Source organism: Saimiri boliviensis, chromosome 1 (assembly GCF_048565385.1).
Source record: "Saimiri boliviensis isolate mSaiBol1 chromosome 1, mSaiBol1.pri, whole genome shotgun sequence".
Lineage (NCBI taxonomy): Eukaryota > Metazoa > Chordata > Mammalia > Primates > Cebidae > Saimiri > Saimiri boliviensis.
The window spans coordinates 164,107,944-164,132,005 of record NC_133449.1 but is presented as its reverse complement, the minus strand read 5'-3'; the positions used below and the strand labels follow the sequence as shown (position 1 = coordinate 164,132,005).

Sequence of the window (24,062 nt, the reverse complement as noted above, 5' to 3'; positions counted from 1 at the left end):
AGACAGGGTTTCACCGTGTTGGCTAGGATGGTCTCCATCTCTTGACCTCATGGTCTGCCTTCCTTGGCCTCCCTAAGTGCTGGGATTACAGGCATGAGCCACAGCACCCAGCCCCTCTTCTTAGTATTCTTTTTTATTTTTTTCTTTTGAGATGGAGTCTCTGTCTATTGCCCAGGTTGCAGTAGAGTGGTGCGATCTCGGCTCACTGCAGCCTCTGCCTCCTAGGTTCAACTGACTCTTTTGCCTCAGCCTGCCGAGTAGCTAGGACTGCAGGCGCCTGCCACCACAGCCAGCTAATTTTTATATTTTTAGTAGAGACGGGCTTTTATCCTATTGGTCAGGCTGGTCTCGAACTCCTGACCTCATGATCTGCCTGCCTCGGCCTCCCAAAGTACCGGGATTACAGGCATGAGCCACTGTGCCCGGCCTTAGTATTCTTTTTTTTTTTTTTTTTTTTTTTCGAGACGGAGTTTCGCTCTTCTTACCCAGGCTGGAGTGCAATGGCGCGATCTCGGCTCACCGCAACCTCCGCCTCCTGGGTTCAGGCAATTCTCCTGCCTCAGCCTCCTGAGTAACTGGGATTACAGGCACATGCCACCATGCCCAGCTAATTTTTTGTATTTTTAGTAGAGACGGGGCTTCACCATGTTGACCAGGATGGTCTCGATCTCTCGACCTCATGATCCACCCGCCTCGGCCTCCCAAAGTGCTGGGATTACAGGCTTGAGCCACCGCGCCCGGCCTTTTTTTTTGTATTTTTAGTAGAGACGGGGTTTCACCATGTTGACCAGTATGGTCTCGATCTTTCTTTTTTTTTTTCTTTTTTTTTTTTTTAGACGGAGTTTCGCTCTTGTTACCCAGGCTGGATTGCAATGGCGCGATCTTGGCTCACCGCAACCTCCGCCTCCTGGGTTCAGGCAATTCTCCTGCCTCAGCCTCCTGAGTAGCTGGGATTACAGGCACACACCACCATGCCTAGCTAATTTTTATATTTTTAGTAGAGACGGGGTTTCACCATGTTGACCAGGATGGTCTCGATCTCTTGACCTCGTGATCCACCCGCCTCAGCCTCCCAAAGTGCTGGGATTACAGGCGTGAGCCACCGCGCCCGGCCTTAGTATTCTTTATGTATAAACATATGTTTAATTTATTCCTTATTGATGTATGTTTGGGATGTTTCTATTATTTTTCTACTAGGAACAGTGCTGCAAATGATAACTTAGTACATAATGTCCATTGAATAATAATGGTTGCTTTAGAACAATGTAATGACAATAGGTCATTGAGGTTAAATAATCTAGGTCAAGGCCCTTCTTTTCCCCTACCCCAATCCTTTGCTAAATTGATACTTGCTTAAAATATCTGAAAACTTCATTGCAAATGGTTTAGTCTAATGGTAGTTGGTAACTTATTCTTGACTCTTATTTGCTGTCTCAACAAGTCATAGTCTCATAGTATAAAAAGTAGAGAGTATCTTCCTTAGGTGTCATGAGAAGAAAAAAAAAAAAAGTAGAGAGTACACATGCCTCTCTACCTTGGGGATATGTGATGCTTAACAGAGTAACACTGATACTTTGGATTCTTTGGAGAAAACCACTTTGTAAATGGGATTGATGTGTTTTTCAGGGGCATATTTTGTTTTCTGAGCTTTAAGTAGTTCATAAGAAGATTTTTTTTTAATTCTTTTTTCCACAGAAAGAGGATTTTGTGTACTTGGTGATCTTTGTCAGTTTGATCATGGAAACGATCCCCTAGTTGTTGATGAAGTTGCTCTGCCGAGTATGATTCCTTTCCCACCCCCTCCTCCTGGGCTTCCTCCTCCACCGCCTCCTGGAATGTTAATGCCTCCAATGCCAGGCCCAGGCCCAGGCCCAGGCCCAGGCCCAGGCCCGGGCCCAGGTCCAGGCCCGGGCCCAGGTCCAGGCCCCGGCCACAGTATGAGACTTCCTGTTCCTCAAGGACACGGTCAGCCTCCACCATCCGTTGTGCTTCCCATACCAAGTAAGTATATATCTGTTGAATTTTTCTTTAGTGGAGAATCCTATTTAGAAGAAACTCATCCCTTTTAGCTAACTTGATATTCGTTTAAAGTGTTTGAAAAATAGAGTCATAATAGAATTTGGAATATATTCCCGTAATTAAGATGCTGTTCTTTTCTTTTTTCCATCCATTATTGCATGGTGTCGTTTGTATTACCACAGTGTAAATTTTGTGTTTAGCAGCCTCACCTATTTTGACCTGCAGTCAAATCTAGTTGTCTTAGGAAAGCCAGTTTGTTTGTATTTATTTAGTTAGTTAGTTTTTCTTTAGAGATGGGGTCTCATTATGTTGTCCAGGTTGGTCTTGAACTCCTGGCCTCAAGAAATCCTTTCCTGCCTTGGCCTCCCAAAGTGCTAGGATTACAGGCATGAGCCACCACGCCTGGCCAAGAAAGCTGGTTTTTAAGGTGTCACAGAAAAAACGTGTCAGGAGTTTTATGAAATTTTCCAGTCTTAGAAGAAAATCTCTTCAAGAATATTGAAATAATGTTAAACAATTTTTTTATTAAGGACGTTTTCAGGGTAGAATAATATGTGTGTTGCATGTACTGTTATCTCAATGATTATCTGTAGCCTCAATGATTATCAATATTCAACTGTTTTGTCTCATTTATTTTCCCCTCTTTCCCATGTACTTTTTTTTTGGGTTGGGTTTTTCCTTTTTTTTTGCTGGAGTAAATTCTAAATGCCGTGTCCCTTAACTAGTATGTACTTCAGTATGGATCTCTTTTCTTAAGGAGTTTTTGTTATTTAAAAAAAAAAATCAATATGCCATTATCACATCCACCAAAATTAAGAGTAAGAATGTTTTAAAATGGTCATTAAAAAGCGTTATTAACAGTTGCCAACATAGTAGAAATAGAAGTAAGACTAAATTTTTAAAGAGTAATTTTTTTCCATATGGAATTATGAATTGTTTTCATGTATGCAAAGATATGTATCGACTGGACATGGGGGCTCACACCTGTAATCCCTGTGCTTTGGGAGGCTGAGGCACGTGGATCATGAGGTCAGCAGACCAGTCTGACCCACATGGTAAAACCCTGTCTCTACTAAAAATATAAAAATTAGCTGGGCAGGGTGGTGTTCCCCTGTAATTCCAGCTACTCAGGAGGCTGAAGCAGGATAATTGCTTGAACCTTCGAGGCAGAGGTTGCAGTGAGCCAAGACCGCTCCACTGTACTCCAGCCTGGGCTGGAGTGAGACTCCTCCTCCAAAAAAAAAATTGTATCTACTTGGAGACATTAAAAGATGGCAAATTAGGCTGGGCATGGTGGCTCATTTTTGTAATCCCAGCACTTTGGGATCCGAGTTGGGTGGATTGCTTGAAACCTGGAATTTGAGTTCAGGCTAGGCAAGATGGTGAAACCCCATCTCTACAAAAAAAAATAGAAAAATTAGCCAGGCATGGTGGGGTATTCCTGTAGTCCCAGCTACTTGGGATGCTGAGATTGGAGGATGGCTTGAGCCTGGGAGGCTGAGGTTGCAGTGAGCTGAGATTATACCACTCCACACTAGCCTAGGTGACAGAGCCAGACCCTGTCTCAAAAATAAATAAATAAATAAAAGATGGCAAATTATTATTTTTAAAAATATTGCTATTCAGTTTATCTAAGCAGTACTTTTTTTTTTGTTTTTCGAATCCTGGCGTTCATAATTTTCTTTCATCTAAGCAGTACTTTTAATGAATTTCTTTACTTTTTTTTTTTTCTTTTCCAAGACGGAGTTTCGCTCTTGTTACCCAGGCTGGAGGGCAATGGTGCGATCTCGGCTCACCACAACCTCCACATTCTGGGTTCAGGCAATTCTCCTGCCTCAGCCTCCTGAGTAGCTGGGATTACAGGCATGCGCTACCACACCCAGCTAATTTTTTGTATTTTTAGTAGAGACAGGGTTTCACCATGTTGACCGGGATGGTCTCAATCTCTTGACCTTGTGATCCACCTGCCTTGGCCTCCCAAACTGCTGGGATTACAGGCATGAGCCACCGTGCCCGGCGAATTTCTTTACTTTTTAACATTTTATTTTGAAATAATTACATAATTATAGAATTATAATTAAGAAATTGCAAAAATGGTATAGCACGATCCTGAGCTTCCCTGCCATAAAGTATTCTATAGAATATACATTTTATGGCCAGGCACAATGGTGCACGCCTGTAATCTCAACACTTTGGGATCCTGAGGCTGATGGATCACTTGAGCTCATGAGTTTGAGACCAGCCTGGACAACATGGCGAAAAACCCCACCTTTACAAAAAATACAAAAATTAGGCATGTTGGCATGTGCTTGTAGTCCCAGCTGCTTGGAAGGCTGGGGTGGGAGGATTGCTTGAGCCCAGGAAGTTGAGGCTGCAGTGAGCTGTGATGGCCTGACTGCACTGCAGCCTGGGTGACAGAGCAAGACCTTGTCTCAAATAAAAATAAAGAAGAATATGTTTTGTTATTAAAGTTGGTAAATGTTTGGAGGGATTTAATGTGTATGTTTGGCCTATAGAAATACATATATATATGTATTTTAACTTAGCATTTGTGATTTTTTTTCTTCCATATTCTTTTTGAGACAAGATATTACTCTGTCCCCTGGGCTAGAGTGCAGTGGGGAGATCTTGGCTCACGACTTACTGCAACCTCCATCTACCAGGCTTAAAGGGATCCTCCCACCTCAGCCTCCTGAGTAGCTGGGACTACTGGCATGTGCCACCATGCCTGGCTAAATTTTTTTGGACTTTTTTTTGTAGAGACAGGGTTCACTGTGTTGCTCAGGCTAGTCTTAAACTCCTGGGCTCAAGCAGTTTGCCTGCCTCAGCTTCCCAAAGTTCTGGGGTTACAGGTGTGAGCCACTGTGCCCAGGTCATATGTGAATATTTTTAATATTATCACATAAACAGTATAATTGTGAAGCTCAAGCTGAGATTTTATTTCCCAGATAAAGCAACATCATTTTATATATAGAAACTCTAAAATAAAGAACATTATCTCAGTGTGGAACATAATCTATTTAAAAGTTAAATTCAAGAATACTATTTCTCCTGATGTTTTACTATGAAAAGTTTGAAGCAAACAGAAAAGTTGAAGGAATTATACTTGTGTACTTACCATCTAGGTTCTACACTTAGCATTTTACTATATTTATGTTAGCACATGTCTTTCCATTTCTCTATTTTTACTTTGGATGATTTTCACAGTATGTTGTAGACATCAGTACACTTAAACATGCTTATCATTAACTGGAATTCTGTAGAACTTTACCGTCACTAGCTTTTGGAAGCCTCTTCTTAGCCATTGTTCACCTTCACCCACAGAGGCAACCAGTCCTGCCCTTTTTCACCCTGGATTAGGTTTGCCTGTTCTAGAACTAGGAATGTTCAAAACTTTTTTTTTTTTTTTTTTTTTGAGATGGAGTTTCGCTCTTGTTACCCAGGCTGGAGTGCAATGGCGCGATCTCGGCTCACCGCAACCTCCGCCTCCTGGGTTCAGGCAATACTCCTGCCTCAGCCTCCTGAGTAGCTGGGATTATAGGCACGCGCCACCATGCCCAGCTAATTTTTGTATTTTTAGTAGAGACGGGGTTTCACCATGTTGACCAGGTTGGTCTCGATCTCTCGACCTCGTGATCCGCCCGCCTCGGCCTCCCAAAGTGCTGGGATTACAGGCTTGAGCCACTGCGCCCGGCCTGAATGTTCAAAACTTTTAATGAATTATACAACTCACAGTGCTTAAGCTTGCATATATCAAATTCCTTAATTCTGTTCAGAGCCAAATTAGGTATTTTAAATACGAGTATCCAAGTTAGTACTAGTATGGTTTTTTTTTTCTTTTTTTTAAGATGAAGTCTTGCTCTGTTGCCCAGGTTGGAGTGCAATGGTATGATCTCAGCTCACTGCAGCCTCCACCTCCCAGGTTCAAGTGATTCTTCTGCCTCAGCCTCCCAAGTTGCTAGGATTACAGGTGTGTGCCACCACACCCAGCTTATTTTTGTACTTTTAGTAGAGACGGTTTCACCATGTTGGTCAAGCTGGTCTCAAACTTTTGACTTCAAGTGGTCTGCCTGCCTTGGCCTCTCAAAGTGCTGGAATTACAGGCATGAGCCCCCATGCCCGGCCTAGAATGGCACTTTTATTAGGAAATGTTAATGCTGTACTTTTTACTTTTTGTTATCTGTAGGACCACCCATAACACAATCAAGCTTGATAAACAGCCGTGACCAGCCTGGGACAAGTGCAGTGCCCAATCTTGCATCAGTGGGAACAAGACTACCTCCTCCTTTACCCCAGAACCTCCTTTACACAGTGTCAGAACGTAAGTGCATGTTGTTTGACTTAAAATTGACAGGGTATAGAAAAGCCAAGTTGTCTCATATCAGTATTACCCTTTAAAAAATTGTAAATAGTTTTTGTTCTTAAGGATTCTAAAAGTTGTATTTGTATTTGCAATGCAGTTTATTGTGTGTTTATGCTATATAGCCATATTTTAATATCATGTGATATGGGAGAGAAAGGCAAGGCTTTCTGTTTTGGAGAATTTTACTTTGCCATAGAGTAGCAACATTTAGTCTCTCCTTTTTATTTTTTTGAGATGGAGTCTCGCTCTGTCACCCAGGCTGGAGTGCAGTGGCACAATCTTGACTCACTGCAACCTCCACCTTCCAGTTTCAAGTGATTCTCCTGCCTCAGTGATTCTCCTGATTCTCCTAAGTAACTGGGACTAGAGGCATTTGCCACCACGCCCAACTAATTTTTGTATTTTTAGTAGAGATGGGGATTCACTGTGTTGGCCAGGCTGGTCTTGAACTCCTGACTCAGGTGCTATCTGCCTGCCTCAGCCTACCAAAGTTCTGGGATTACAGGTGTGAACCACCATGCCCAGCCTAATATCAAGTCTCTTCTAAAGGAAATTTGTTTTGAAGCTTTTAAAAAAAATTGTTTATCTGATTGATTTTCTAAAACATAAGACTTACATCTTTTTTTTTTTTTTTTTTTTTTTTTTTTTTTTTTTTTTTTTGAGACGGAGTTTCGCTCTTGTTACCCAGCCTGGAGTGCAATGGCACGATCTCGGCTCACCGCAACCTCCGCCTCCTGGGTTCAGGCAATTCTCCTGTCTCAGCCTCCTGAGTAGCTGGGATTACAGGCATGCACCACCATGCCCAGCTAATTTTTTATATTTTTAGTAGAGACGGGGTTTCACCTTGTTGACCAAGGTTGGTCTCGATCTCTTGACCTTGTGATCCACCCGCCTCGGCCTCCCAAAGTGCTGGGATTACAGGCTTGAGCCACCGCGCCCGGCAAGACTTACATCTTAAGAAGTACGCAAAAGATTGGGCTAAATATGCCTAATAATTAATTTGCATACTAAAATGAAGATAACATCATTTAAATTGTAATGTTCTGTGTTTAGGCTGTTTGTGACATTCATGTTTGATTGTAATAATACATTTTTCTTGAACCCTAATTCTCTTTTATTTCTTAGGTGTTATTGTTTACTAAAGCTTTAAAGAATTCCTTTCTTCAAAAACATTTTTTAAAAAGGTAGTTGTATTAAAAATGTTAAATTAGAATATATATATATATATATATATATTTACAAGGACAGTAACTTAATGGATATGTTCATCTTTTATGTAACTATATTTATCATAAATTTGGTTTTGCATCCTAAACATTTCTTCATCTCTTTTATGTCTTGGAGAGGCAATTCAGCAGACTGGTTAAGCCCAGTTTCAAATTCTAGTTTGTTTTTTTTTTTTCCCTTAAATGACTCATGTTTCTTTCTAATGAATTGACACTACATTTCTGAAGTTATAAAATGGCCAACAGACCATAGAAAGATAATTCTTTAGGCTCCTGCTTGAAACCAACAGCTTCAGCAAACTGCTGGCCTTGATTCAGGGCCAATTTTTTATTTTTTAATTCTTTTTATTTTCAAATCCTGGTTTTATCATTTACTGTCTTTTTTTTTTTTTTTTTTTTTTTTTTTTTGAGACGGAGTTTCGCTCTTGTTACCCAGGCTGGAGTGCAATGGCGCGATCTCGGCTCACCGCAACCTCCGCCTCCTGGGTTCAGGCAATTCTCCTGCCTCAGCCTCCTGAGTAGCTGGGATTATAGGCACGTGCCACCATGCCCAGCTAATTTTTTTTGTATTTTTAGTAGAGACGGGGTTTCACCATGTTGACCGGGTTGGTCTCGATCTCTCGACCTTGTGATCCACCCGCCTCGGCCTCCCAAAGTGCTGGGATTACAGGCTTGAGCCACCGCGCCCGGCTATCATTTACTGTCTTTGTGACCTTGAGCAAGTTGCTTAGCCTCTCTGTAGCTCAATTTCCTCTTTAAAATGGGAATAATATTACCTCATTAAGGTTGTTTTGAGGAATAAATTAATACATCTAAAGAATCTAAAAAAGTACCTAGCCACTACTAGCTATAAGGATTCTTTATTATATTATTGTAGCTATTATTGTCTCCTGGGAATTTCAAACTCAATGAAATTGAACCTATAAACTTCCACCATCCGTGTTTTTCTCAATGGAATAACACCCACCTAATTATCTAGAATTGAAACTTTCACAGGACTGACTTACTGCTTTGCTTTTTTACATCTAGTTAATGAAAAATTCTCTCTTTTTCTTTGAAGTATCCCTTTCTATTTCTTATATGGCCTCTGCCTTCATCCACACTAGATGACCTCACATTTGGATTATTACTGTAGTCTACTTGACACCATTATGTTTTATTTTTAACTTCCCTAAGTCATGCCACATAATGCTACTAAGCTAATACTCCTGAGAAACCAACCATGAAAGTTCCTTATAAGAACTTTCCAGTGGCTACCATTTCTTTCTGAACCATCGACAAACCCCTCTCTAGGGCTTCTAACTCTTCTTTTTTTTTTTTTGAGACAAAGCCTTTCTCTGTCACCCAGGCTGAAGTGCAGTGGTACAGACTCAGCCCCCTGCAACCTCTGCCTCATGAGTTCAAGCAATTCTTGTGTCTCAGCCTCCCAAGTAGTAGGGATTACAGATACGTGTCAATATGCCCAGTTAATCTTTTTGTATTTTTAGTAGAGACAGGGTTTTGTCATGTTGGCTAGGTCTCAAACTCCTGGCCTCAAGTGATCTGGCTTCCTTGGCTTTGCAAAGTGCTGGCATTACAGATGTGAGCCACTGCACCTAGACTTTTTTTTTTTTTTGAGACAGTCTCACTCCATTGCCCAGGCTGGAGTGCAATGGTGCCATCTTCGCTCACTGCAGCCTCAACCTTCTGGGCTAAGTCATCCTTCCACCTCAGCATCCCAAATAGCTGGGACCACAGGCATGTGCCACAACACCCGGCTAATTAAAAAAATTTTTTTTTTGTAGAGGTTGGGCGTGGTGGCTCACGTCTGTAATCCCAGCACTTTGGGAGGTTGAGGAGGGCAGATCACAAAGTCAGGAGATGGAGGCCATCTTAGCTAACGTGGTGAAACCCCATCTCTATTAAAAATACATTAGCTGGTTGTGGTGGCCTGAGACTGTAGTCTCAGTTACTCGGGAGGCTGAAGCAGGAGAATCACCCACACAGGAGGCGGAGGTTACAGTGAACCAAGATCGTGCCACTATATTCCAGCCGGAGCAACAGAGTGAGACTCTGTCTCAAAAAAAAATTTTTTTTTTTTTTTTTAGAGTTGGAGTCTCACTCTGTTGCTCAGGCTGGTCTTGAATTTTTGGTCTCAAGTTTCTTCCACCTGCGTGTCCCAAAGGGTTGGGATTACAGGTGTGAGCCACTGTTCCTGGCCTTTATGTAATCTACCTCTTCCTTCTTGGCAATCTTTGTCCACTATTCCTCAACATACACCTTCTCTGATCATGCCAATTACACGCTTTCTGTCCCCTGGTCATGACTCAACTCCCTCCCCCCATCTTCATTCCTGCCAATATACTCTCTCTTCACCTCTTTCTAGGCCCAAATTCTAAGTATTATAGTTGGAAAACATCATTGCTCACTTCTGTTTATTTATTTATTATTTATTTAAGACAGAGTCTTACTTTGTTACCCAGGCTGGAGTGCAGTGGTGAGATCTCAGCTCACTGCGACCTCCGCATCCTGTGTCCAAGTGATTCTCATGCCTCAGCTGGGATAACAGGTGCCTGCCACCATACCGGCTAATTTTTGTAGTTTTAATAGCGATGGGGTTTTACAATGTTGGCCAGACCGGTCTTGAACTCCTGATCTCAGGTGATCTACCAGTCCTTGGCCTCTCAAGGGTGCTGGGATTACAGACATGAACCCCTGTGCCTGACCTATTGCTCTGTTTTAAACTCCTACAATACCAAAAAGCATTTATTATATAATGACATATATATATAGGCTGTTTGATTTTTTAATTTTTTTTTTTTGAGACAGAGTCTCGCTCTGTTGCCAAGCTGGAGTGCAGTGGTGCCATCTCTGTTCAGTGTAACTTCTGCCTCCTGGATTCAAGCCATTCTCCTGCCTCAGTCTCCCGAGTAGCAGAGACTACAGGTGCATGCCACCACACCCAGCTAATTTTTGGATTTTTAGTAGAGACAGGATCTCCCTGTGTTGGCCAGGATGATCTCCATCTCTTGACCTCATTATCCACCTGCCTTGACCTCCCAATGTGCTGGGATTACAGGCGTGAGCCACTGCACATGGCCCGATTTTTTAAAAAATATATGTAAATCTTATCTTCAACTGAGCTTCTACAGAACAGAAATCACATCTGATACTCAAGTAATTGTTTTTCCCGTTTTATATTTAGTATCTTTCATATTTAGTATCTCTCAGTGTTCTGATTGCTATAGTGTCTTTTCATAGAACATGTTTGTTGTTCATTTTTTAATTATGGGAAATCTCAAATATATATACAAATAAAGAGGACAATTTATTGAGCTCCCATGTACCAAGTATAATGAAGTCCTTTGTACCTGTCCCTTTAACAGTTTCAACAGTTATCAATTTATAGCAAAGCCTCTTTTATCTATTTCCCCCCAAATCAGCTCTTGATATTGTTTGCCTTTTGGACTTGGAAATATAAAAAAGTGGACTATTTATTCCAGAGTCTGTTACAGATGGCATATTTTTATACTGTTAAATTTGGTATTATGACTCATGATAAAAATTCTGTTTTGTTTTCAATTTTAAAAAATCTGGCAATTACCATTTATTTTTATTATATTGTTAAATTTAACATTGTGACTCACTCTGTGAATATTCCATTTGGTTTTAATTTTAAAAATCTGGCAGTTACCATTTATTTCAGCGACTTAGCTTAATAAATATACTAATTTGGCAAATATTTATTGAGTGCCTACTATGTGCTGGGCATTGTGCCAGACACCGGGGAGCCAAGGTGAATAAGCTATTAGACCTCATGTTTTTGAAGTCCATTTTTCTGTTTTCTTTAAAAGTAATTCTATTTTGTGATATAACAGTAAAACCTTTTAGAACTGTGTTTCCAAACTTTTTTTTTTTTGAGACAAAGTCTTGCTCTGTTGCCCAGGCTGGAGTGCAGTGGCACAGCCTCCACCTCCCAGGTTTAAGGTTGTGCCTCAGCCTCCTGAGTAGCTGGGACTACAGTTGTGGGCCCCCACACCCAGCTTATTTTTGTATTTTTGGTACAGATGGGGTTTTGTCATGTTGGCCAAGCAAGTCTCAAACTCTTGACCTCAAGTGATCTGCGCCCCGTGGCTTTCCAAAGCGCTGTGATTAAAAGCGTGAGCCACCGCACCTGGCCTCTAGACTCATTTTTTAGAGACTGGTAACATTTCTAAGAAAATTCTTGGGACCAATGCAGTTAGGAGCTTCTTACTTGCCAGGTTAAGGTCTATATATGAAAATATCTAATACTTTAATTTTAAAGATACATTTTTAAACTGAAGAAAGGACATAATCTCAGAATAAAAGACAATCTTTTAAAAAACTTATTTAAAAGTTTTAAAATTTTTAGTAGATACAGGTTCTTGCTGTATTGCCCAGGCTGGTCTCAAGTTTGTGGGCCCAAGTGATACTCCTGCTTAAGCTTCCCAAAGTGCTGGGATTGTGGGTTTGAGCCACCATACCTGGCTTCAAGGACAATTTTTTAATTATTTAAAAGAAAAAGAAAAGTCTTTTTTTTTTTTTTTTTTGAGACGGAGTTTCGCTCTTGTTACCCAGGCTGGAGTGCAATGGCACGATCTCGGCTCACCGCAACCTCTGCTTCCTAGGTTCAGGCAATTCTCCTGTCTCAGCCTCCTGAGTAGCTGGGATTACAGGCACGCACCACCATGCCCAGCTAATTTTTTGTATTTTTAGTAGAGACAGGGTTTCACCATGTTGACCAAGATGGTCTCGATCTCTTGACCTTGTGATCCACCTGCCTCGGCCTCCCAAAGTGCTGGGATTACAGGCTTGAGCCACTGCGCCTGGCCCAAGAAAAATCTTTTGTATGTAGAGGCAGGGTCTTGCTGTCTTGCCTAGGCTGGTCTTGAACTCCTGTGCTCAAGGAGTTCTCCTGCCTTGACCTTCCAAAGTGGGTAGGATTATAGGCATGAGCCACTGTGCCTGACTCAGTCTTTAATACTTGATTTTATGAAATAGCACTGTATTTCCTCCCTCCCCCCATTTTTGTCTTAGACCAATAACAGGTAATAGTTTCCCATTAACATTTGTGAATTACTGCTTTAGAGGATTGTCTTATATGCTGCATCAGTGTTTATAAACAGACTTGATTGGTTGGCAACTGAATATTTTGAAAGTTACAGAATAATCATATTGAACAATTCAGAAGTCTGCTCTGCAGAGAAATGTGTGGTTTTCTTCCTTTCTCAAGTATAAAACTGATTTTAAAAGATAAAGAGAAATTTTGAAAACTAGTAGAAAGTTCCTGATAATCTAAACATTAAAAAGGGGCAAGGGTGTAGTAGAGTTTGTCAGTCATAAGTTGTTTTTTTTTTTTAAGATGGATTTTCACTTTGTTGCTCAGACTGGAGTGCAGCAGCATGATCTGGGCTCATTGCAACCTCTACTTCCCGGTTTCAAGTGATTATTCTGCCTCAGCCTCCTGAGTAGCTGGGATTATAGGCTTGCACCACTACACCTGGCTAATATTTTTTTGTGTTTTCAGTACAGATGGGGTTTCACCATGTTGGCCAGGCTAGTCTTGATCTCCTGATCCAACCACCTCATCTTCCCAAAGTGCTGGGATTACAGGCATGAGTCACTGCTCCTGGCCTCAGTTTTTAATATCTATTAAGTTTATATTTCTAATAAGTTTTCAATGTCTTTCCATTCAGTTGATGTTGAAATAGGTTTTGGGCTGGGTGTGGTGACTTATGCCTATACACTTTGGGAGGCTGAGGCAGGCGGATTGCCTGAGGTCAGGAGTTTGAGACCAGCCTGGCCAACATGGTGAAGTCCATCTCTACTGAAAATACAAAAATTAGCTGGGTGTGGTGGCAGGCACCAGTAATCCCAGCTACTTGGGAGGCTGAGGCTGGAGAATCACTTGAACCTGAAAGGTAGAGGTGGCAGTGAGCTGAGGTTGCACCATTGCACTTCAGCCTGGGTAACAAGAGTAAAACACTGTCTCAAAAAAATAAATAAAATAAAATAAAATAAATTAAAATAGTTAAAAAATATTGTTTTTGAGACAGATAATTGAATCCTTCACATTGTTCAAGTTTATTTTTTGAAATACAGGTCAAGTGTTTCTAGTTTGAAATGTTCCAAAATTAGAAACTTTTTGAGTGCCAATATGAGAAATACTCATCAAAGCATTTTGAATTTTGGATTTAGGATATGTGATGTTCAGCTAGTAACAGTAATTCAGAGATTCCAAAATCTAAAAAAAAAATCTGAAATCTGAAACAGTTCTGGTCTCAAGCCTTTTGGATATGGGATACTCAACTCATACTATAATTGATAATTTCAAAAAATTTAGAAGTTTGGTTCAAATGAAGTAAAAAGTTATATGTATGTCTGTAGTGTGTAATAGAAAACTTGAGCTATCTTGAAAAGTTTAACAAGTTGGGAAGGTTTAAATTACAGATATTTTATTGTCATTAAAATTAATATTAAAATTCCCAGGACAGAAAATGTAGATGAAAAATGCATATCAAATGATATTTAGTTGTAAAAATTATGTCGTAAGAACCCAAAGTAAACACAGAAAAATGAAATCTAGATTTTTGAAGGTAGAAATTGATATCTCCTCAATGTTAAGTACTGAGTATACAGATCAATAAGGCTTGGTCATCTCCTAAGAATCTAAAAATCTAATAGTGGGAAAGAAATATGTTTAAAAAATAACCCCACAAAATGAAAACCCAGTACAGTATATTTTGCTATTATAGATTTGAAAAAAAAAAAACAAAATCCAGGTAACAAAGGAACGAATTCTGTCAGAAATAAAGCATTTATTTAGACTGCAGGTGTTAACTTGTTTTGGAAGAAAACAAGTGGATGTTAAAAGAAGAAAAAGAATTGGCCGGGCGCGGTGGCTCAAGCCTGTAATCCCAGCACTTTGGGAGGCCGAGGCGGATGGATCACGAGGTCGAAAGATCGAGACCATCCTGGTCAACATGGTGAAACCCCGCTTCTACTAAAAATACAAAAAAAATTAGCTGGGCATGGTGATGAGTGCCTGTAATCCCAGCTACTCAGGAGGCTGAGGCAGGAGAATTGCCTGAATCCAGGAGGCAGAGGTTGTGGTGAGCCAAGATCGCGCCATTGCACTCCAGCCTGGGTAACAAGAGTGAAACTCCGTCTCCAAAAAAACCAAACAAACAAAAAAAGAATTACCATGGCTGGGTGCGGGCTCATGCCTATAATCCCAGCACTTTGGGAGGCTCAGGTGGGTGGATCATGAGGTCAAGAGATCGAGACCATCCTGGTCAACATGGTGAAACCCTGTCTCTACTAAAAATACAAAAAATTAGCTGGGCATGGTGGCTCGTGCCTGTAGTCCCATCTACTCTGGAGGCTGAGGCAGGAGAATTGCTTGAACCCAGGAGGTGGAGGTTGCGGTGAGCCGAGATCGAGCCATTGCACTACAGCCTGGGTAACGAGCGAAACTCCATCTCCAAAAAAAAAAAAAAAAAAAAAAAAAGAATTACCTGATTATAAAACCAAATAGGATATACATGGTTCCTGGTAAAGTTAATATTGGCTGGATGCAGTGGTTTAAATTCAGAGGCCAAAGTTGGGAGGATTGCTTGAGTCCAGGAGTTCAAGGCTGCAGATAGTGCTATTATATTCTAGCCTCGACAACAGAAAGAAGTAAGACTCTGTCTTTAAAAAATATATATATATATATACATATATATATATGTTGATTATAATTTAGAAAATACTTTGAAATTTTGTTATTTTTTTTTAGTTAAAATGTCAGACTATGAAAATAAATAGCTGTATTTGGAATTTTGTGTAAAGACAGCAGTCAGCTGTTAAAATCAACTATTTCCTTTGAAGTACTTAAACATTTTACCCATGCCCCTCCTTTATTTCTTTTTGAGACAGGGTCTTGTTGTTCTGCCCAGGCTGGAGTGTGGTGGCATCATGGCTCGCTGCAGCCTCTACCTTGGTTCTGGAAATCCTGTTACCTCAGCCTCTTGAGTAACTGGGACCACAGGCATGTGCCACCGTGCCTAGCTAATTTTAAAAAATTATTTGTAAAGGTCAGGTGTTTCTGTGTTACCCAGGCTGGTCTTGAACTCCTGGGCTTGAGCTATCCTCCCACCTTAGCCTTCCAAAGTGCTCGGATTATAGGCATGAGCCACCACGCCCAACTTACCCCAATTTAAAAAACATCTGTTTATTTACTTTCTTTTTTAGAAACAGAGTCTTGCTCTGTTGCCCTGAGCAAGGGTGGAGTGTAGTGGCGTGATCCTAGCTCACTGCAACCTTGAACTCCCGGGCTTAAGTGATCACCCCACTGCAGCCTCCCAAATAGCTAGACTCTGCAGGCACATGCCACCATGCCCAGCTAATGTTGAATTTTTTTTTTTATAGAGGGTCTTGCTGTGTTGCCTAGGATGGTCTCAAACTCCCGGTCTGGAGCAGTCCTCTCACCTGGGCCTCCTAGAATGCTGGGATTACAGACCTGAGGCATTGCATCTGGACCCCTATTTGCATGGGGGTTTCTTGGTGGGAGACCAGAGAACTTGCTAGACAAAATCTAAAAGAGCTATACTACTGCAGCCTCCAAGTTTGAACTCACCAACTCAGTATATACTTTGGCTTTTACAAGACTGTTACTAAGTATACTCTCTTTTCTACCTCGCTTTTGGTCTGTTCTACTTCTTGAAGAAGCATAGTAAAAATATTTTGTAACTGCTAAGTTCATTCGTTGTGCTAAATGTGTGAAAAATAAGAGTAGTAGGTAACATCCTGGATTCTGGAGACTGATTCTTAGGTTGAAGATAACTGTTCAGTCTTTTTATTTTTTTTGAGATGGAGTCTTGCCCTGTTGCCAGGCCAGAGTGCAGTGGCATGACCTTGGCTCACTGCAACCTCTGCCTCCCGGGTTCAAGTGATTCTCCTGCCTCAGCCTCCCAAGTAGTTGGGACTACAGGTGTGCACTGCCACGCCCAGCTCATTTTTGTATTTTTAGTAGAGACAGGGTTTCATCACGTCAGCCAGGATGGTCTTGGTCTCTGACCTCGTGATATGCCCGCCTTGGACTCCCAAAGTGCTGGGATTACAGGTGTGAGCCACTGCACCCGGCCACTGTCCAGTCTTAATATAAATTCACATAAATCTTTATCTTTTAGAAAATACTTTTCCTATTAACTGTATAAAATTATTCAAACACAATAATTCTACATTTGAGATTTGCTCATTTAATTATGTGGAATACACAACATTTCTATTTAGAATAATGGACTTGATGGCTAGAAAATAAGTCAGTGTCTAATAGAGTCCTTGTATATTGTCTAGAGCAGGGGTCCCCAATACCTGGATCACGGTGGCATTAAACTTTCATAGGACAACCAACCCTATTGTAAATTACACATGCAGAGGATCTAAGTTGCGCACTCCTTATGGGAATCTAATGCCTGATAATCTGAGGTGGAACAGTTTCATCCTGAAATCACCACCTCCACCCACCCCCGCCATTCGTGGAGAAATTGTCTTCCTTGGAACTGGTCCCTAGTGTCACAAAACTTGGGGACTGCTGGTCTAGAGGCTTTCTCCTTCTTGTGTTTGGCTTGATTCATGTTGTATTAGTTGCGATACTGTCCCTTTCAACACACGGATATTCATCCAAAGAAATAACTGTCATTTGGGTACTTTAAGCTGTCATTTAAGCTTTTTTGATCTCAAAAAATTGGAAGTTAGAGCTAGGTATTTGATAAGATTCATTTTTTTTCTTTTTTTGACAACATTTTATGGATGGTGTTATATACTTCCTATACAGTCCATTATGATGTTTATAATATCTGGTTATCTCCTTTCTGTATTATAAATATTGATTACTGTGTAGAGGTGTTTTCATTGTGATCCATTCATTTTAAAACTTACTGGTTTCAACAGCCATTTTTGATCATTGCCTGGATTTGCTGTTTTATGTGATACTCTAAATCTATAGTTTCTTCTACATTTATTGCTAGCATTCCATCTAGTTGACTGTAACAACCATTTGGATAACCTGAAATGCAGTTTTTACAGAAGAGACATGATGTATGTGTATTTTCTTTCATTTACCAATTTTAAGAATCTGTTGATTTCCTAGTTTTTTCCAAAGGTAACTCCTGTATTTTTTTTAAGTATCATTATGAGCTCATGAATTTTTAACATTTAACATTTGATATGTTTCACTCCATTATAGTCTTCTTTGATGTTCAGATTGTCTCGTCTTTAATCAGTGAGAGCCTCTTCATGTTGGCTTCTGATAGTTTTTTTTTTTTAATTTTTTATCTTTGACATGCCGGTTTTTGATAACTGTCTTGCCTCTGAAGACGAGGTATACCAAAATATACTAGACTCATCTTAAAAATTTTCTGCCCTGACCTAGAATTGGCAGTTCTTTGTCTAAAGAACTCTGTTTCTTTTTTTTTTTTTTTTTTTTTTTGAGACGAAGTTTCACTCTTGTTATCCAGGCTGGAGTGCAATGGCGCGATCTCGGCTCACCGCAACCTCCGTCTCCTGGGTTCAAGCAATTCTCCTGCCTCAGCCTCCCGAGTAGCTGGGACTACAGGCGTGCACCACCATGCCCAGCTAATTTTTGTATTTTTAGTAGAGACGGGGTTTCACCATGTTGACCAGGATGGTCTCGATCTCTTGACCTCGTGATCCACCCGCCTCAGCCTCCCAAAGTGCTGGGATTACAGGCTTGAGCCACCGCGCCCGGCTGTTTCTTTTAGAAGTACTATTTAGAGACCTCGGTAGGAATTGATTAAGAAAGTCAGGCTACATTTGAATTAATTGCCATCTTTTTGAGGTATTTGTTTGTTTTTTATTTTGAGGCAGAGTCTTGCTCTGTCACCCAGGCTGGAGAGCAGTGGTGAGATCTCCACTCACTGCAACCTCTGCCTCCTGGGTTCGAGTGATTCTTGTGCCTCAGCCTCCCGAGTAGCTGGGATTACAGGTGTGCACCATCACGCCTGGCTAATTTTTATAGTTTTAGTAGAGATGGGGTTTCATCATGTTGCCCAGCCTGATCTCAAATTCGTGAGCTCAAGGGATCCACTCACCTTGGCCTCCCAAAGTGCTGGAATTACAGGTGCGAGCCACCGTGCTCGGCCTTTCTAAAGCTTTGAATTGTATGTTCTTTGTCAGTTGTTTTAAAAGTGGACATTGTGCAAAGTAGCCTTTTGGTTTCCAGTTTACTTTGAGACAGCTGTTATTAATTAGATATACTTAGTACATTGATACACACTTAAAGTCGTCATATAGACTAAGACTGTACTTTTTTCTATATATTTATGTATTTTTATTTTTTAATTAAGAAATTTCTCTTTTAAAGACAGCATCTCACCATGTCACCTAAGCTGGAGTACACTGGGCATGATTGTGGCTGACTGTAGCCTTGACTTTCTGGCTCAAGTGATCCTCCTTCCTTAGCCTCCCAATAAGCTAGGACCACAGGTTTGTGCCACCATGTGTTGCTGATTTTTAAAATATTTAGTAGAGACAGTCTCAGTATCTTACTCAGGCTGGTCTTGAACTCCTCGGCTCAAGCAGTCCTCCTACCTTGGCCTCCCAAAGTGTTGGGATTATAGACATGAGCCTACTGTACCTGGCCCCATTTTTCTCTTTAACAACTACTTTATTCTGCTGATAGATCACTCTTCACAATTAATTCTCTGCAATTGATTGTGTGCTTACAACTATTTATTCCCCTCATTGAGAATATGTTAAATTGGGCTGGGCGCAGTCGCTCATGCCTGTAATTGCAGCACTTTGGGATGCCAAAGTGGGTAGATCACCTGAGGTCAGGAGTTTGAGACCAGCCTGGGCTAACATGGTGAAACTCTCTCTCTGCTAAAAATACAAAAAATTAGCCAGGTGTGGTGGTGGACGTCTATAATCCCAGCTATTTGGGAGTTTGAGGCAGGAGAATTCCTTGAACCCAGGAGTTAGAGGTTGTCATGAGCTCAGATCGTGCCACTGCACTCCAGCCTAGGTGACAGAGCCAGACTCTGTCTCAAAAACAATAAAAAAGAAAAAAAAATATTAAATTGTTTTTGCAGTGTAATGATTAAGTGATCCTTTTTAAATGTACTTTTTTTTCCCCCATCAACTTTTAAGTTCCAGGGTACATATGTAGGATGTATAAGTTTGTTACATAGATAAATGTGTGCCATGGTGGTTTGCTGCACAGATCAACCTACCACCTAAGTATTTTTTTTTCCACCTAAGTATTAAGCCCAACATCCATTAGAAATATAAAAATATAAGGATAATGCTAAGTACACAGTTATACAGTATGATTTGTTACTTCTTCTTTTGCTTTTTTCCCACCCTCAAAGCTGAGCATGTTTAATTATCCTCACTGGGGGAGTTGAAAACTGCTTGACAGATTCCATAGTCAGTAAGTCAGAGATTCAGGTCATTAAAAAGGGGGGATTGTCACCCACCCCAATGCCATAGATAGATAGGATTCTGGGTCCCGCAGTGAGTCTGGGAGGTGGAGCCCTGTGAATGGCAGCTTTGATGGGTGGTGTCTGTTGGATATCTCATTTACTTCTTATACAGTAAGAAAACGGTAGTGAGGTTTAGCATCTCTATATTCCCTTTAGGACTTACTGTGAAATCAAGTGGTTGCTTTGTCGCCTGTCCTATTAAGGTATATTTAAAATCTTTAGGAATTTTACAGCTTCTAAGGACATTTCACCAGGTATAAAAAAATTCTAAATCCGCTTTATTTTGTCTTGTGTCACATAGTAAATGTCTGACATTGGACATATATAGTAACTAAATCTTACAAATAGGTTGCAGATGGGATTGTCAGTGAAAAAGATATTAAATGGACACCCAAAGGGATTTTGCTCCTTGATACCTTGTCTTTTTCTGATCCTGTTCTTCAGATTTTGGCTTCATTGTATTCTTGCATCAGTCTGTATATCCTAAATGTGCTTTCTTTCAAAAAGTGTTTCTTAATATCCAGGATAATTTCATGTACCCAGTGCTGTGCAGCTGTTTGTTTTTTGTTTTATGTCCTTTTTCCTTTCTCTTTATTTGTAATCCTCGTGCTCACAGAGATAACACATTTTCACTATCTTAATTTTTTCTATGGAACATTTCTTATTTGCGAAGGTATGCATGCAGTGGTTTATTTGTTATTAATGCCTTTATCTTTTTTTTCTGCCCTTAAACATGGGAGCATACTTTGTGTAAACCTGAAATTATGTGGGTTGGTTGGAGGGGGTTGTTTTCTTTTTAATGGATATGACAGTTTTCATGCCTGCATATCTCATTGGATGGAAAAATTCTGTATAATTAATAGCTCAGGGCTCCTTTGTCTAGTAACCTGATACAGTTCACTGTTCAGCTTTGGATAAAATTAGCACGTAGTTTTCTCCACTTAAGACCATAAAAGATGGAGATTATATATACTACCTAATTCTGACTCTTTTCATTATACCTTGGTGGATCCTAACCAGTTGCATGTCTGTTCTTTCTTGAGTTAGAAAGAATCCCAGGAACATCTTTCTGTACTTCTATTCCTGTTGGTTTAATTTCTCTGTTTTTGGCTCAAAGTCTCAGGAAGCACATCATCACCTAAGAGAAGCTTGTGACTCTCATTCCCAGCTGCCCTCCTATTCTTTCCTCTATAGGACAGCCCATGTACTCTCGTGAACATGGTGCTGCTGCATCTGAGCGACTTCAGTTGGGGACACCGCCTCCTCTGCTGGCAGCTCGTTTGGTGCCACCTCGAAACCTCATGGGATCCTCCATTGGGTACCATACCTCAGTCTCCAGCCCTACCCCTCTGGTTCCAGGTAAGCTTTGCTACAGATGGCCATCCACCTTGCTCATCTTTTTTACCTTAAGCTGGCCAGTGTAAGTGGTGACTGGCATCCTGATCTGCTGTCATAAAATCCCATTAAAGCTCATAGGTAGTTTTATTTTCTGTTCCTTTGCTGCTTTGGTTTGTCTCTAGTGGCTGCTAGATGATTAGGCCTCATGTGTGTCCATCATCTGTGGTTTCCTCTATATTTACTTTCAGTGCCTTGGTAACAAAGTGATGCTAGTTCATTTAGCTCATTTCTAATCAGGTAGATAGGAAGATAATATCTACTTGAATGTTTTCTAATTAGTTATACATTGTAATAAACTGGGTTATTTTTTCTTTAAAACAAAAATAAACATCTGGTTTCTTGATGATCATGTCCTTTTTTCCTTTTTGCCCCTTGTATTATGGCCATTTTGCCTCTTTTATGTGTATATAAAACTTCTTAAAAATTCTTTTCTCCTTTTGACATCTGTATTTTGAAAGATCTGTGGAGTGCTTTGTGGGTGTCTCATGAGGGGTTTTTAACCCTTTTTCACTTTGCTTTTAGATCTTAGTTCATCATCATTAACTAAAGGACTTTTAAGTTAATTGGTGTTCTGTGTATTCCCAGGATTTATAGTACAAGGTCATTTGATTATGTAGTTTCTTTAAAACTTTCTGTAGTCTTAATTGTAGGAGGTTTTCTGTCAATAGTACCAAATGGTAACTGAAAACTTTTTAATCATAATTTGCTAATCTTTTTTTTTTTTTTAAAAGATAAAGCAGCATTTATTTTGCATGTTATATTGCATGTAATTTTTAGAGTTGGCATAACCAGGGAAGCTGTTATTTTACATATCAGTTTCAAACTGTATCATGCTTAAAGACATTGAAATTTAATAAGCAACTATGTTAGATTTACTTTTAAGCTGGGCATATCATTACAGTGTGTTTCCATCAGGAGGGAGTGCTCACGATTAAATACTGTCTTTAGTTGTTTTCAAGAAACAAAAAAATTATAAATTATTTTATTAGACAAAAGCTGAAATAATTAAATATGAAGCCCCCAAAATACTCTTTGGCAGATAACTAAAAGCATAGCCCTGTAACCACTGAGGCAAAATTGTTTGGTTTTATTAATCATCATCAGGAAACTTTGAGACTGAATGCAAGCCTTAGTAATGAAATACAAAATCTCCAATCGGAATGTCTTTGTGATAATAATTTATTACATTTTCTGTGCCATCCTTCTCTGAGGAGGCCAATACAAATGGCCTGAATGATTAATTTTCAACATCATTTAACATTTTATTAGAGGGAGAAGGTTCTTAATCTAGTGATAACCTTTTTTGTGCAATTCCATGAGCTGTTTTCAAAACCCAAAGAAAGGAAAAAAATGGAGAAGGAATGTCGGGCAGCAGTTCTAGTTCTTTCTTTCTTTATTTTTTGAGATGGAGTCTTTCTCTGTCACCAGGCTGGAATGCAGTGGAGCAATCTTGGCTCACTGCAACCTCTGCCTCCCAGGTTAAAGCAATTTCCCTGCTTCAGCCTCCTGAATAGCTGAGACTGCAGGCGTGCACCACCACGCCTGGCTAATTTTTCGTATTTTAGTAGAGATGGGGTTTCACCATGTTGGCCAGGATGATCTTGATCTCCTGACTTTGTGATCTGTCTGCCTTGGCCTCCCAAAGTGTTGGGATTACAGGCATGAGCCACCGCATCCTGCCTCTAGTTCTTATATTACACATCTTAGAATCACCTGTGCTTTAATAGAATTTTATTATTTTAGCCTCATTGTAGTTTGTAGATGTTTTGTGCAAGAAGGAAGTTCGCTTGTGAATCTGAAGTTAAGAGAAGCACAATATTCATGGGAGAGGTTTAATCTAAGAGGATTGGGGGTGAGAAATTTTCTGGATTGAGGACTTCTGAATCCTAGTTGTGCTGTTTAGTGGCTGTTGACTCAAACGCCTGTAGTGGCCAGGAAGATGCCCTAAATGAGGATAATTTGCTCATCTTATATTCTGAATCACTTCTATACTCTAAATCATAGAAGCGACTGATTGTATGTGTGTGCATGCGCTGTTTTATTTGAAATATGGTTTATGTGTGAAACCAGCTGTTGTCTCCCTAATTTGAAAAAGTGCAGATAACCAAATGAGTAGTTTGGTTTCTCTTTAATTAAAAAGGTACCTGGAAATTGGAGATATGATAGATAACAGAGGAAACCCAATCCTTCACTTACAGTGTTTGTGTACATGAAAATTTGTATTAACAAATATGCATGGGTCTGGGCACGATGATTCACACCTGTAATGCCAGCAATTTGGGAGGCTGAGGTGGGCAGATGGCTTAAGCTCAGGAGTTGAAGACCAGCCTGGGCAAGATAGTGAGACCCCATCTCTGGTTGTTTTTTTTTTAATTAAAAAAAAAAGTGTGCATTCACATTTGGATTAGGTGATGAATATATAGGCTAGAAATGAGTATGTGAATGAATCTGAAAATACCAGTATTTAATAATGGGCGTATGTATCTATGTCCTGTAATAGGAGCATTTTTTTTTCACTTTCAAAAGGTGTGCCTAGATACTGTAACACAGAAATAGAGTCATCCCTTC

At 40.2% G+C, this 24,062-nt stretch overlaps 1 protein-coding gene and 2 non-coding genes across 4 annotated transcripts in view; 1 reads left to right on the top strand and 2 right to left on the bottom strand.

The window, feature by feature from the left end:
* The window catches only part of RBM27 (RNA binding motif protein 27), an 86,422-nt gene that overhangs the window by 28,588 nt on the left and 33,772 nt on the right, over window positions 1–24,062 (top strand). Inside the window, exons 7-9 of one of the 2 annotated variants that reach the window (XM_003933967.4) lie at window positions 1,696–2,001; window positions 6,206–6,340; window positions 21,291–21,455. In XM_003933967.4, coding sequence (XP_003934016.1) covers window positions 1,696–2,001; window positions 6,206–6,340; window positions 21,291–21,455 — 606 coding nt within the window. The remainder of the gene's footprint in view (window positions 1–1,695; window positions 2,002–6,205; window positions 6,341–21,290; window positions 21,456–24,062) is intronic. The other variant, XM_010344510.3, reaches the window with a different exon arrangement.
* Window positions 7,797–7,932, bottom strand: LOC120365760 (small nucleolar RNA SNORA2/SNORA34 family). The gene has a single exon (XR_005580619.1). It is a non-coding gene; the product is annotated as a small nucleolar RNA SNORA2/SNORA34 family (small nucleolar RNA).
* On the bottom strand, window positions 16,144–16,206 carry LOC120365726 (U7 small nuclear RNA). Its single transcript, XR_005580596.1, has one exon. It is a non-coding gene; the product is annotated as a U7 small nuclear RNA (small nuclear RNA).